The sequence below is a fragment of the Juglans regia genome, chromosome 1 (assembly GCF_001411555.2).
Source record: "Juglans regia cultivar Chandler chromosome 1, Walnut 2.0, whole genome shotgun sequence".
NCBI classification, from domain to species: Eukaryota; Viridiplantae; Streptophyta; class Magnoliopsida; order Fagales; family Juglandaceae; genus Juglans; species Juglans regia.
The window spans coordinates 4,374,084-4,388,127 of record NC_049901.1 but is presented as its reverse complement, the minus strand read 5'-3'; the positions used below and the strand labels follow the sequence as shown (position 1 = coordinate 4,388,127).

Genomic DNA, 14,044 nt, shown 5'->3' with positions numbered 1-14,044 from the left:
AAATTTTGAAAATTCTCGTGTTTTGCCAAATATGCCTTGGTAATGTAGGAAAACGATCAAGGAGAACCATCTGAAATATTCTGGTTTCTTATCCATATTCTCAACAATACTTGGCAAGCAATCATTTAAGTATTACATACACCATATGGGTAATTACAAAGAAAAACCTTCATGCATTAGTTAAAAGATATGCTTGAAATCTTCTTAATTCTCTGTTGAAGATTCTTACTAAAATACTTGCAACAGAAGAAATATATGAAAATAGCTAGAAAAATATTGTCCCATAATAACGCATAATAATCGATTCTTCACATGCCAACTCTCAAGGATCAATCGTCAGTACCAAAGTAACGATCCCCAAACTCACCCAGGCCCGGTATGACCCGGAATTCTTCGTTCAGCTCAACATCAATCTCGGAGGTGACAATTTTCAAGGATGGGAACCTCTTGCAAACACAATGGATTCCCTCAGGGGCCTGAAGTTAAGAACAGAGCACTGAAGTAAGTGTACGTAGACATTGTAAAGAAATAGATATTTGCTTGCAATCATTGAAGCAATGACAAAAATACCAAACAAAACTTACAGAGATGAGGTTTAGAAATATGATGTGGGATTCTGGAACACCTTTCTGTATGAGTAGTTCAATTGCTTGGTTAGCAGAATTCCCTAGAAAGGCGGTAAGATTGGTTGTTAATCATCAGCATGCAATCTTAGCTTCAATAAAAAACATTGAACTACCCCATAAAGATCAGCTCATCTTTAATTTACCACAGCTACAGCCAATAGATATTAGATATGAAGCAATGCATCGTATTGAACTCTTCACTATTTACGTAACGTGTCTACTTCTCACATGTTCGATTACTACATAGGACAGGTTAAGAGCTCTGTTATGTCGTTACATAAGAAGTCTCTATGGCATATGGAAAAGCTGATAAGAACGGATATGGAACTTTGCACAGGTAAAGACAACGAGCAAAGACACTAGTTGGCATGACAAAAACACAGCTCTAATCTGCTTGACATAGGATGTGCGGCTTAAAATAACTATTATTTTAACTAGAGCTGGATGTGCAGTGAACAAAAAGCAAAGCTGTAGCAATGGATGAAAACCGGACTGAGTAATAGATCAAGCTTAATGGGAAGCGGTGCTATTTACTTTACTACTGAAATTTATGAGATCTTCCCTTTCCTTTTCTCTCATACACCATCTTCTATTCAATTAATCATCTTTATCCAAAGAAATGAACTTCCCTCAGACTATTCTTACACCATGAACCATTGACAGCAATCAAGAAATGTACACGAACATAGATTTGAATGGAATAAAACAAGATTACCTGTGGCAAGAACAGGATCTAGAAGTAGGACATGCCGTTCAGATATATCCTTGGGAAGCTTCTCATATATAAGCTGCTTAAGGCAAGGCAGCAATCTACTGTTAAAATTAGTTATGTCCAATCCTCAAAGAATAGAAACTAGAGCCCTAGCTTCAGCTCCAGCTCAAGCAAATAACTTATTGTACAAAATAACAACTTTTACCTGCTTTCCATTATCTCCATCACGGTGGATTAAAATTTTTCCAATTTTAATTCCCTTACAGCAGGCACGCATTGCGTTTTCCATGCTTTCACCACTGTTAAATAACAAATAAAAAATTCTTTTAACATCTTATTTTTCAGAAAGAAAAAATACTATTCAACAAGGTGAATTGCCCATGAGGCACATCATGTGCACAGAATTAGGAACCACATGCCGGAAGATGAGTCTGAACTTCATGTTTAAAGTATATGATGGAATCTTGGGTCATAAAGCATGTCCCAATTCCCAAATGAAGAAGTCCTCATTACCAGAAACTGAAAACTCCCAAAATCAATACCTGATTCAAATCTCACCTTCGAATGATGGAAACACCACACAACTTTTTACAAAAATCAACCCCAGTATATACCGATCCTGAAATAGAAAATTAGTAGTATTCTGACAATGTTAAGTGTTTGAATTAAAGGGAATAAATTGCATTTTTTACAAGTAAAGGGAATTAAATTATGTAAGATGAGAACATCCAAATCTATACAGGATTTGCCTTCCTGCCGTTCAAACGAACAAAAATGCCAGCATACACAGGTTCTCACAGCTCAAAATAAATAAAAACATTAAAGAATTAAAAGTTCTCAAGAATGGTAATGAATAAATGCATACACACATAAAGCTTGTCGAGTTTAGTTATTGACATGATATATCTCCCCATCACATTATATAACTATCACATAAGAAAATGAAATAAAAAATGAAAGAACAATTGGATGAAGAATAGCAAGATATAGATGGTTTTTTTTCAGATACAAGTAAATAGCAAGATATTGATGATATAAAACAGAAAACCTAACTGTCCAATCATCTTGACCAAATAGAACATAAAGAGGATATTTGATAAAGACGAGGAAACAAACAAGATAGCCTACATATGTACTTCAGTTGTTCCTTGTTAGTGTCTTCCAATGAATTTATAATTTGTTTTAAGAAGAGCCTTACCGGTTAAAACTATTGGGTTTTTTTTTTAATAAGTAAATCTCTTTTTTTTTTTTAATCAGTAAACAAATTTTTATTGATCAAAATAAATTGAACAACGAGTTAACACACCTGTTGGAGTAACTACTTGCTTCTCAGTGAATGGCAGATGGCCAAGGCCATGCTCCACAACCTGAAGTTTAATGTCAACAAAATTGGTCATTTATTTTTTATAAGAACACGGGCACCGAACCCATGTCAATTAACAGACTTCAGCTTAGCCATGCAGGAGAAAGTACCAGACGAATCAGTCGATCTGAATAAAATACAAAGTCATGCTTCGATATGTCCGTGTCTCGAATCAGTGTATGCATACCTCTTATCTGCAACGAGGATCACAAACATGAGGGCTGTACAGATCTGAAGCGATTAAACAGTAATTGAATTGCATATCAGATTGCAGTGTGGTGTGTAGGGGAGAACTTCTTAGGTAATTTTAATGTTTAAATTTATCCATTGATGTGTCATAATCCATGAGAAAGGCCCCCCAATTTTGTTTTCTTCATAAAAAAAATTTGAAAAAGTTTTTGTTTTATGATCAGTAAAGAAAAATTTTATCAATGAAGTTACAAAAATAAAAAATACAATCAAAGAAACATATACCTGAAATGTTGACTGAATAACATACACATTTGGATATATTTTACAAAGGTTGTGCTGACCAAGCTTTGTCTGGATATGTTGCACAATCAAATCAATGGCGACATGATTATCACCTCCCCGAGGAATTATAACATCAGCATACTTCTTCGATGGGAGAACAAAATCATCAAAAGCAGGCTTGACAAACTTTGCATACTGCACAATTAACATAGTTCTTGCAAATTATAATGTCATCAGCAGTTTCAAAGATGAGAAAACTTCAACAGTACATGAACGAAATCTCACAGGCTCACAATAAAAAGTTAATTCAGCATCAGTGTAAATACATGTCAGAACCATACAGTACAATGAGTTGAAGCTGGATTGAAATATTAAACATAACACAGCTTAATCAATGAGTTGCACCATTGTCCATTGTATGTAGCCTATTGCTTTAGTCAAGGTGCTGCAAACTCAAGGAGAAAATGTAGTGGAAGTTAAATATCAGCGCATTCTGCAGATGTCACTTTTGAATTGTGATAGTAAAGCTATTGTGCATTAATACAATTAGGGAACCAATAAATTATAATGAAGCTGAAATAAAGAATGTGTAATGAAAACCCAAGGGAAGTTTTTGGCAAAATGGAATTATATAGAACCATATTAATTAATCGAAGTACTAACCTGTTCAAGAACAGAGTTTATGTCCCTGCCCCGCTCAACTGTGTCACGTCTAATTCTACGAGCAAGTCTCACATCAGCATCTATAAGGAATTATTCAACAAAAAAAACATAATGAAGCATTTGAGAGAGAGAGATGCAACAAAATATAAAATTATAACATGTGTTCTCTATTTGCCAGTTAAAAATATATGAAACATAGAACTGAAAATGATCCAAGCTGAGGCTCATTCATTTAAAAGAACAAATTAAGATTCTTCTAATGTGGGACCTAAGCATATTTTTTCCGTGATATTGCATTGTGTGTTTCATGTCCGAATGGAGACTTTGAAAGGCAATCAAAGTTGCATGTCCTTGAAATTACTTAGTAAAAGGCTGGGGATCAGGCCCTTCACAAAGTCTGCTGTTACCATATCCTTGGTTCTTTGGTGCATGTGCTGTGAAAACAGCCCACCACACGGATTCATCATGGCCAATGATAAGTACCAACATTTTATTTAGTGATTTTATAATGGCTATATATAAAACCTAAAGATAAAATGCAGCATCCTTATAGGGCTTCACTCTCCGCTTAGCTAATTAGGTTTACGACAGTCAGTTGGAGTAATCTAGAGAATCAAGCTCTACCTGCTCATAAGCTTGATGAACCTCCATCAAAATGATTTTGAACTTCAATTTCTAGGCATAAGGAGAACTCTATTGAAGCTCAAACTTCAGTACCATTCATCAAGCTGAGGTCAGACTGACCCATGCTTGTTGGCAATTTTTGAAAAATTATTTCCAACTAGCTCTCATTTGATGCCATTAGGCGCACCATGGGTTATTAAAAAATTCATTTAATAATGAATGTGATGCAGGAGCATTGTTTAAGACTTTTGAGCCCAGGGCAATTATGGTCAGTAGATACAATAGATGATCAGATCTACAATAGATACAAGTTCTTCCTTCAGCAAAGACAGAATTATGGAATCAAAGCAATGTTTAAGACTTTTGAGCCCAAGAAAGTCACTGAAAAGTAATAGACCCGTGACTGGACACCTTAAACAATCAGTATATGAATTTCCCAATCAGCACCAGTGTTCCCTGAATACCATAACTTATTAGGAGGGGGAGAAAAAAGTTCTCTTAAAAAACTATGCATGGTTTTGATAACAATATAGCAGGGGCCATTGTAACAAGAAAGCCAGTGAAACTTAAGAGCTATAATAATATGAAGCGATTAGTAATCATAAATGACCTTGTGAGTATGCAGAAGAAATTATGATGATAACAATTATGGTGATGATTGAAAATTAAATGAAAGGAGGCAAACCTGTGTCAACAAAAATCTTCATATTCATCATGTTGCGAACATGTTGGTCATGGAAAATCAGAATCCCCTCCAATATGATAACATCAGAAGCATTTACCTGAAAAAGTATTTTGATTGAGTTTTTAACAAAAGAATTATTGACAGATCAAGAGTGGTTTAACAAAACTTAGCGGACACTTGAGTTGTATTAGAAGAAGTAAGCACTCTCTCTTATCACTATCTTTCTAAAGGTTAATAATAAACCTAAAACCCGATGGTCCTTCAGTTGGGCCTATGTTGACTCTCCAAGCTCTCAACAATTGAAAAGTAAAAGCTATGGGTAGAAAACACTTTCAAGGGAGTACCTGCCGGAAACTATCTGAGCAACGGCGATGAATCTTAAAGTCATAAATTGGAACTTGGTAAGATTGCCCAGATTTGAGCTTCTGAATGCAATCCAGAAGCTGCTCAGTGTCAAAAGCCTCTGCAAAACAATCAATATATTTTCTTTAAACAAAAACTTGTTTTCAAAATGATCCCTACAGAAAAACAACGCCAAACAATATAAATCCACATGAAAGATTTTGTAACCACAAAGTTTACCAGGATGATCAAAGTTATATTCATACACGCGTTCAGATTCTTCAGGAGTCAAACCTCGGTAAAACGAATCCTACAACATTGCCATATCCAATAAACCTTGAAAGTCAATAAGATAACGGTCTAGTGAAAATGGAAGAACAGAAAGCCGTGCCACTAACCTGGTTGATAAGGACCACACGGTGATCATGGAGCTGTTGGATGATCATGTCACACACTGTGGTCTTACCCGAAGCTGTACCTCCCGAGACCCCTACCCAAAATTGCCAAAACAATAAATAATAATTTAGTGAAAATTAAAGGAAAAAGAATAAGAATGAAAAAAATAAACAAACGAATGGAGGGAGAAGGTTTCCTTTGTATACATCCTGTGTACTTGAGCTTTGCCCATTCTTGGGAATAAAGTTTCTTATTAATAATCAAAAAAAAAAAATGGAGGGAGAAGGTAATAAACCCTAGAGCACAAAGAACAATGCTACGGATAAATTCCTTTACAAACTCGAGCATTTATATTCGAATACTTCGCCCATCCCAAGATCTAAGGGAAAGAAAAAAATGAAGGCTGAAAGTTGGATTAATATTGAAAAAATAACTTTCCAACTGTAAGCAAAAGTAAAACATAAGTAAAAAAAACTTCCGAAAATCGACGAAGAAGTTATTGGAGTAAAAAAAAGTTATTTCAAAATGTGATTCAATTAGTTACCGATGACGAAGGGCTGTTTGGGGAAGTTGGAATCGGCGGCTAGGGGTGATAAACCGGAAGCGGAGGCGGAGGACCTTTGAGCAGGAGAAGAAGATGAAGAGGCCGGTGGAGAGGACAAGAGGCCGTCGAGGCGGAGGCCGGAGAAGTGGGGACCGGAAGCCGCCTCCATAACGTAGTCGATCGAAGTCGTTTCCTCCGGCATGGTTGCTCTCAACTGAGTACAGGAGTCGCAGTTCCGTTCCTTCGCGGGACTCTTGCCGCATTACTTGTACTTGTTTTTTTGTTTTTAGGCCAAATTTTTTATTGTTTACTTAAAATAAATTATAGATCCGAATATACTTAAACATCAGACTCTGTGATTTTCTTTTCTTTTTTTCTTTCCTTTTTCTTTTTTTAGGTGTCCCATAATATTTATTATTTCCAACGGTCTCCTTGTTTAATTATATTATCAAAATTATATTACATCCATTTCTTTTATTTAAGAATAATTTTACTTACAATAATAAAATACATAAATATCACGTAATTATTTTTAAAAAGAGTAAAATTTATTATTAAAAAATTAATTTTTTTCTTATAAATTTTATATTTTATTAATTTTTTTTAAAACGATTACATTACGATTGTATAATTTACAATTGTAAATATCTTTTATGTTTAATTTATAAGTGAAAGAATACATTTTGAGTATTTTTTTTATTGTATTTCAATGTTGCAATGCTATGCTAAATATGGTAAAGTAACACGAGGTTGACATGCTACAGAAACCGGGCCAGGGTAAGAGAAATCCAATCCATTTTTATTCACCTCTTCATTCAATCACAAATATCAAACAATGTATCCGTGAATATGATTACTTTGTTTTCCAGCTCAAACAACTTCCTTTAATTCTGACTACTGTCAAATCCCATAAATATCAAACCAAACAGTACATTCACTGGTAGTGACAAAACCATGCAGCCTCCAAATCGCTAGCTTAAAACAAGTAAATCAAAGGGGTGGCCAGTAATGCCACAGCCAAGACAATGGAAGCAAAAGATCTGGAAGCAGAAGCATCAGAAGTTGAAGATGAAGGTGATGCAGGAGAAGAGGGTGCATTCCCAGTGATTGTCGTGATCTTTACTTTCATGCCCTGGTTGCAGTGGCCTAATGTGCCACAAGCAAAGTACCTTGTGCCGGCCTTGTTCAGCTTGACAACATCGCTGCCGCTGTTCTTGGAGTCCAGGGCGCTACCAATGTCGCAGTTCTTGTAGGCACTCTCACTAGCAAGTTCGATAACACTGTGCAGCCCTGATGTATACTTGAAAACTGTCCCAGAAAAAAGATATATCGATTATGATAATTAAGTTGGCAACAACAATGTATTCGGGGGATTCACAATTTTGAGTCTACCTTTATCAAAAAAGACATCTAATATAGCTAGCTTAGTTGAGATTGCGAAGCATACCGAGTTGATCGCCAACTTTGAACTTTTGGCCTGATGCCCATGAGTTGAAGTCTGTGGATTCTTCCCAACCTTGGCTTCCTCCAACAACATGTTGGGCTGCCAAGGCTTCCTTTGTCATGCAGGCAACAAAGAGCAACACCGAGAAAATAGTGTTCTTCAAGATGGTCGCCGCCATTACTTCTTTCTGATCTCTGTACTCTTTTTTGGGTTTATTTGAGCAACGAATCCACAACTATATATATGCAAGGAAACCTGTAAACATCCAAAGTGTCTCTATCATTGTTTTGAAACTCCTCTTTGTTATATAATGGGAACAACATGCCTAATATTGATGACTCAGGGTGGCTTAATAACATGAACATCGAGAGTTCTCCAATTTCTCAATTTGCCCCCAAGCAGCAGATATCATTACAACCAAGCTCACAAGGCAGGTGTGTAATTCTGGGACAAAATAGGGGATGGTTTTGTGAAGGGCAATATGTGTTCGGTGTTTGCATTGCCTGCTAAGCAAAATCTAGTCGGTTAAAGGTCATGGAAGCTTGGCGTTGAAACGAAGCCATCATGGTGATCATATTCACTTGAGGGCTTAAACTGGAAGCTCAGATTTTTTATTCACGGAAGCCAAGACATACATTAGGTGCCATTGGATAGCCTAAACAAATGGAGAAAAGTCTGGTGACTGGCCTGGCCTGTGATGATCGTCATGACTGGTTGTACTGATTTTTAGTCACGCATTGCTTGATTAATTCTGACTCTTTCCGAGACAAATCAAATCTATTTAGATGGATGCACAACATAAATCTTGAAGGATGTTCTCTTCAAAATTTTCAAGATTTTCCATGATAATGGCTCATTGTTTGCTTTAAGGATGCTTTAACAACATAATCGCTAGTGACAATAATCTTCATCCATGTTCTTTCACATATATTACCCATTAAACACTCTGAATTAACGGTCTGCAGTTTGCTGATCATGTACGAAGTCATTTAACATAGGGTACATAAGTAAATGGAAAACCATAGGCAATGAGCGCACATCTTTCTCACCCACTTGACATTGTCACATCTATATAAATAATGGGTTCCATATAACTCTGTAAAGTTTTGATAATGACTTTCTTCTTGAGTAGAGTAAACATTAGTTCTGATCACAGGATCCAAGGCTTCCAAAAGCATCATTAGTGATGACGTTTGAAAAATGCGACTACTTGATTGTACACTAAATCTTTGGCATTCAGCCCCATGATGAAATCTGCGTGAGCATAATCCTTGATGAACTGAACTGAGAGCTTGTCTACATCGTGAGTTTTAAATTTGTCGAGTAGAAGCATGACATCTTGCATATCGGAGAGTGCGTCTTGGCCGCCATAGCTAATAAAGATGGGAAGGTCATGGGGAATGTTAGAGAGGTTATAAATAGGAGGTGTGGCTTCCCCGTATTGGTTCAAATTATAGTCAGCCCGGCCGTAGTTGTATTTTGCTACAACGCCATTTCTTACCGCTGCAAAAATTACATTGGAAAAAAGCTCCAACATGAATGAGTAGTTCTGGATGTTTCCAACAAAGACTCCCTAAAAAGATCAGTAATATTACACACATTTTCCAGTTGGCCTATTGCCTGCTGTCTTCGGAAGAGTATGCTAATGTTTCAGAAGAGTAAGCTAAAACAGTGAGGCAGGGGAACAAACTTACTCTGAGCAAGGTGTACCATGTTCTTGACCGATGTTGACTGTGGTTCATTCATCAGGAAGAGATCAATAGTGGAGGAGTTAAGACAGCAATTCTTGCCTTGAATCAAGCATATTGATGTCAGTATGATCTCATAACCTAGTTATTCAATGCTGTTTTCTATTTATAAATGAATACATATGTGCTGTTGAATATAAATCTATGACGAAGCTACTGCTGCAAAACAACTAATGGAAATACATACAAGAAGTGGGCAGAGACAGCAAATACCAGTAAGTGCACGTAATAAGTCATAGCAGTCAACTCCCCGATGGGCACACAGAGACTTCAGAAGGTTACCAACAGGTTTCCTATTTAGAGGAATTGCAGAAAACCATGACTTTAGATCAGCATTCCATCTTGTTCTAAAATCCGTGAAAGAGGATTCTAATTAATACTTGGGTACTTACTCTTTTGGATTAAACTCTGCAAGCCCAAAAAGCTTGACGATCTGTTGGCAAATTAATTAAACAAATTAGTACTTCTTTCATGCTGCCTCATCTTATTTCATGGTGATATGTAAAATTATTTAGAGCATATTGGTAATGTATCTTGGATGACTTTATAATTACCTCGCCAACAAAGAATTTGGCAGCAACAACGCCAAGTTTAGTGTCCATGTGGCTCAAATAAGCTATGGGACTCAACAATGCCGCTGATTTCAGCTGCTTCACCAGGTTACCTTCCGAGAAGGATGCCAAAGCTACTAATGTCCCCTGCCAAGCATGATTCACACGTTCAAGTTTGTCAAAACTGTCAAAAATAAAATTTATTTGAAATAATAAGACGATCGATCCTCACCTGGGAATGGCCCACATAATCAATCTTCTGCCCCGTTTGGCCATACACAAAGTCAAAAACAGCCGGTAGATCAAACGACACCAATTCATCCCACGACCAATTCCAGAAATCCTGTCATATTTTCATCATCGACGTCAAACCATAAATCGTATACAGGACTGCAAAAAATTGAAGAACTCTATATATATATATATATATATATCCACATGGCTGGACCACTTCAAATTGATCTGATAGTATACATATTTGTCGTATATATAGTTAACAGAAGATAAACTTTTGTTCTAAATTTTAATTTAATAGGTTTAACAGTCTAACTTTTATTCTAATATAAAAAACAATAATTTATATAATGAATAGACTCTAGTAAAGGAAAGGAGGAAAACCGGTTGATTCGAGTCCAAGGAGGTATGTCGTCGGCTAAATCTGGTCCCTCTAGTATTAGCAATCCACACGTCGAACCCATTATCGGCCAAAATCATTGGCAGGTTTTGTTCCGGAGGGTTCAGCAACCATGTCATTCCATCCTGCAACCACGCACATTACCATATTAATAAGCTAGAAGAACTTAATCATGGGCAGTAACACCGACGTACATGCATGCGTAGCTAGCTAGCTACATCGTTAAATTAAACTCGTTAACAAACAAATTAAACTGCCCGCCCACAACGATTGCTTATGTATACATAAATTATACAACCAGATCTTCTGGGAAAATGCAGTACTTTAGGTCCATCTTTTTTGGGCATTCCCTTTTAAAAGAGACCTTTGTTACGGTATTTTCTTTTCTTTTCGTGTAGCTTTTGCTATATATATATTTAACCCAACGGTACTCTTGAAAATAAAGTTATCCGGAGCGCATCACCCCGAAGAGACCAAGTTAACGTGACATGACATGTTACTCGCTTAACTTGTCCTCAGTCCTTTGACCAAAATGATCGAAAGGAACCTCGTCCCACAGTGGGGCGCACGTACATAAATCATCTTTATTGCCATAACGTGGCACGCGGGTCGACGCGGACTGATCAAGTTCTTTTGTCACATAGTCAAAACCTAGAATTATCAGGTTCACACCTCACACTCAATCGTGCAATTTCCTACGGAAAACTCTCGATCTCCAATGCTCCCCCTCAAAACAACTTAGATAAGGCTGAAAAGTGCCATCGTATTTTATATCAAACACAGCTAAAAGCCTAAAACTAGACAAAGATCATGTGTCATTCAATTACCACAAGAACCCCATGCTGGATTAAGACTGGTTGCCGCTTAACCTCACCATCCCTAACACGACCTTCTGGGATTCTTTGCAGGCTGAGTATATATCCATCTTGGGTTGTCACCTGCAAAACACATGCATACCACGTTAGTTCACGTCACTGTTTAACGAAAGTGATGAATACCAAGGTTAAACTATTTCAATAGTTTTACGCATGGAATAGTTTTGAGCTAATATATAATTACTTCAAGCTCCTGGCATTTGTAGCCATGTACAGTCACAGAAGAAGCGCATATGCCAGCCACTGGTGGGGCTACAGCAGTTCTTTTTGGGCCAAAGAAGCCACGACTCAAGCCATATGCTCGGTGAGGCTGAACTGCCAAGACCGCGACTAGGACACAGAAGAACCAGGAAGTAGACAGACCCAACAAGCTGTCACGGACCAAAGCCATACTAATTCTATCTTAGTTAGCTTTGTGTGAAGGGTTTGAGATTGAGCCTTCCCCTTTATATAATAGGAAAAGAGAGCTAACCATGCGTGGGAAAACGGATTGGTTTTTCTGATCCTCTTTCTTTCTTTCTTTTTTGGCTTAACAGACTAAGTGAAGGTCTTGGCTAAAAAGTGCGGCTTTTCCGGTTCTTTCCAGTGGGAAAGGAATAGATGGGGGTCCCAGCAGCCGGGATCTTTCTTGAGGAACTGGATAATGGATAGGGAAGAAACATGATCAGAGGCTCTCATCACTCGCACAAATCGATCAATTTCTGGAACAGGAACAGATCGACAGCAGTTGGAGTTCATTGGCCTGGGATCTGGAAGGACTATGATATTCCCGATCATGCATGCACGATGGCAAGCTAGCATTAATATTTAACATGGCGTGGACAGGAGTGGGGTCTGGATGATTGGTATGTTAATATGCATGATACTTCTGCCCATGATTCATGTATAGGTGGACTGCAAAGGTGTCGTATATATGGGCATGCATGCACTGAGCTAGTGATCTAAACTGATTTTTTTTTTCCTAGAAAAAAGAGTTTCAGTTGCATCTTGATTGATTCTTTTAGAATATAATAACAGTAGTTGTGGGTCGACGCTAATTTCTAATTTCTTTACGTATGGAAATGATCTGTATATATAATTAGAACCAACCTAATAACATCATATTATAATTAAATCTTACGTTGGATTTGCGAATTAGACCGCGTTAACGTGTTAAAATGTGATTTTGATTTGCCAATACATCAGCGGAAACCGATTGCCGTGACCTTGATGATCATGAACATATCCTATTTATATACATTCCTAAGCCAACAAACCCAAACAATAATTTATAATTTATCAAAAAATAAGTAATAAAAGTAGTGTTGAGTTTATGGGAGTCGTACGTGGGAAACCATAGCCATGTGCATAAAGGAACCCCCACGCCCCACGGTTTTCATTATCAATATGGGACAATATGGCTTTAATTTGACAAAAACTTTCCTTCCACACTTCCATTAAAAAGAAAATAATAACATCAAAGTCATTTTGAGTGGAGAAAATTAGTGACGTTATTATCATGCATGCATGATGCTGAATGCAGCTTGGCCCATACGTAGCGACTTCCATTGTAATTCCCTTCTCATTGTGGAGCTAGTACGTACATCCTGATGATCAATAGCCTACAACGTACGGCCACAAGCTTCAGCCAGGAGCTCGTTCCAATTAGCTTTTAAATAGATTTGAATTCACTACTGCTTAAAATAAATACATAATAAAAAAAATTACTTCACCCCCAAGTAGGGCTGCAACTAGGTTCATATTTTGGTCTGACTCGACCCGACCCGACTCTGGCGCAAATCAAGTCGACCTCGACCCGACTCGAGATTGGAAGCATAAGGAGGAAATCGCAAAACTGCAAATTAGAACAAATCAAACCCAAATCAAACCTTGTGCGCATCGTGTAAATATCAACGTAAAAGGTACGATCTTCACTGTTCTCTGGCACCCTTTTTCCCACAGCATCGAAGAAAAATTTTTATGCATGCACACAAGGTGCGATCCTCATTTCTTTAGGGTTTTTCTGCAGAATTAGCAGAATCCCAACCTTATTTACAGTTCAAGATCTGCTATTTTTCTATCGAATCTGCAATGTGGGAGGAAAGAGTGTGTGTGTGGAAGTGCGTGTCAAGAAGCATTAGCACAACTGATATTGTTCATGAATATATATCGCAAAGAGGTTAGGGACGTGGTCATAAAGCTTACAGACCCATATATGTGTATAGAAACACATATTTGTAATTGTGATTGTGACCCACGGCCTGATAAAGCTTATAGACCCATCGTGGTTATATAAAACTCACAAACCCACGACCCGTGAAACTTGTAGATCCATCATCCACTGATGAGCATTGGCATGAGGACGGAGAAGAAGAGAAGTGAAG

At 37.3% G+C, this 14,044-nt stretch overlaps 3 protein-coding genes across 4 annotated transcripts; all 3 read right to left on the bottom strand.

Annotated features, from left to right (window-relative positions):
- Positions 1-64: 64 nt before the first annotated feature.
- On the bottom strand, positions 65-6,710 carry LOC108992088 (uridine kinase-like protein 1, chloroplastic). Of its 2 annotated transcripts, none has more exons than XM_018966536.2 (14): positions 6,430-6,710; positions 5,888-5,979; positions 5,730-5,799; positions 5,492-5,610; positions 5,148-5,244; positions 3,839-3,918; positions 3,176-3,370; positions 2,812-2,895; positions 2,645-2,705; positions 1,897-1,957; positions 1,544-1,637; positions 1,342-1,414; positions 585-667; positions 65-476 (listed from the first exon to the last, which is right to left on the bottom strand). In XM_018966536.2, exons 1-14 carry the CDS (start codon positions 6,629-6,631, stop codon positions 330-332), a joined length of 1,458 nt encoding a protein of 485 aa, XP_018822081.1. In that variant the 5' UTR covers positions 6,632-6,710; the 3' UTR covers positions 65-329. The 2 variants fall into 2 exon arrangements, with proteins under 2 accessions (XP_018822081.1, XP_035549968.1); XM_035694075.1 differs by having other exon boundaries at positions 72-476; positions 3,176-3,319; positions 6,430-6,707.
- A 497-nt stretch (positions 6,711-7,207) lies between these two features.
- LOC108992077 (mavicyanin) lies at positions 7,208-8,122 on the bottom strand. Its single transcript, XM_018966526.2, has 2 exons — positions 7,877-8,122; positions 7,208-7,737 (listed from the first exon to the last, which is right to left on the bottom strand). The coding sequence occupies exons 1-2, from the start codon at positions 8,049-8,051 to the stop codon at positions 7,406-7,408; spliced, it is 507 nt and encodes a 168-aa protein (XP_018822071.1). The 5' UTR covers positions 8,052-8,122; the 3' UTR covers positions 7,208-7,405.
- A 655-nt stretch (positions 8,123-8,777) lies between these two features.
- Positions 8,778-12,101, bottom strand: LOC108992070 (triacylglycerol lipase 2-like). The gene is made up of 9 exons (XM_018966519.2): positions 11,866-12,101; positions 11,634-11,744; positions 10,791-10,931; positions 10,405-10,515; positions 10,176-10,319; positions 10,014-10,054; positions 9,835-9,914; positions 9,568-9,663; positions 8,778-9,376 (listed from the first exon to the last, which is right to left on the bottom strand). The coding sequence occupies exons 1-9, from the start codon at positions 12,070-12,072 to the stop codon at positions 9,054-9,056; spliced, it is 1,254 nt and encodes a 417-aa protein (XP_018822064.1). The 5' UTR covers positions 12,073-12,101; the 3' UTR covers positions 8,778-9,053.
- Between the last annotated feature and the right edge of the window lie 1,943 nt (positions 12,102-14,044).

Coding starts and splice junctions, on each gene's coding strand:
- LOC108992088 (XM_018966536.2), bottom strand. CDS start 6,631: ATGCCGGAGGAAACGACTTCGATCGACTACGTTATGGAGGCGGCTTCC. Junction 5,980..6,429: donor CAAACAGCCCTTCGTCATCG/GTAACTAATTGA, acceptor AATTTTGGGTAG/GGGTCTCGGGAGGTACAGCT. Junction 5,245..5,491: donor GCTCAGATAGTTTCCGGCAG/GTACTCCCTTGA, acceptor ATACTTTTTCAG/GTAAATGCTTCTGATGTTAT.
- LOC108992077 (XM_018966526.2), bottom strand. CDS start 8,051: ATGGCGGCGACCATCTTGAAGAACACTATTTTCTCGGTGTTGCTCTTT. Junction 7,738..7,876: donor CAAAGTTGGCGATCAACTCG/GTATGCTTCGCA, acceptor TTTCTGGGACAG/TTTTCAAGTATACATCAGGG.
- LOC108992070 (XM_018966519.2), bottom strand. CDS start 12,072: ATGGCTTTGGTCCGTGACAGCTTGTTGGGTCTGTCTACTTCCTGGTTC. Junction 9,915..10,013: donor GCAGAGTTTAATCCAAAAGA/GTAAGTACCCAA, acceptor TCCTCTAAATAG/GAAACCTGTTGGTAACCTTC. Junction 9,664..9,834: donor CTTATTACGTGCACTTACTG/GTATTTGCTGTC, acceptor GCTTGATTCAAG/GCAAGAATTGCTGTCTTAAC.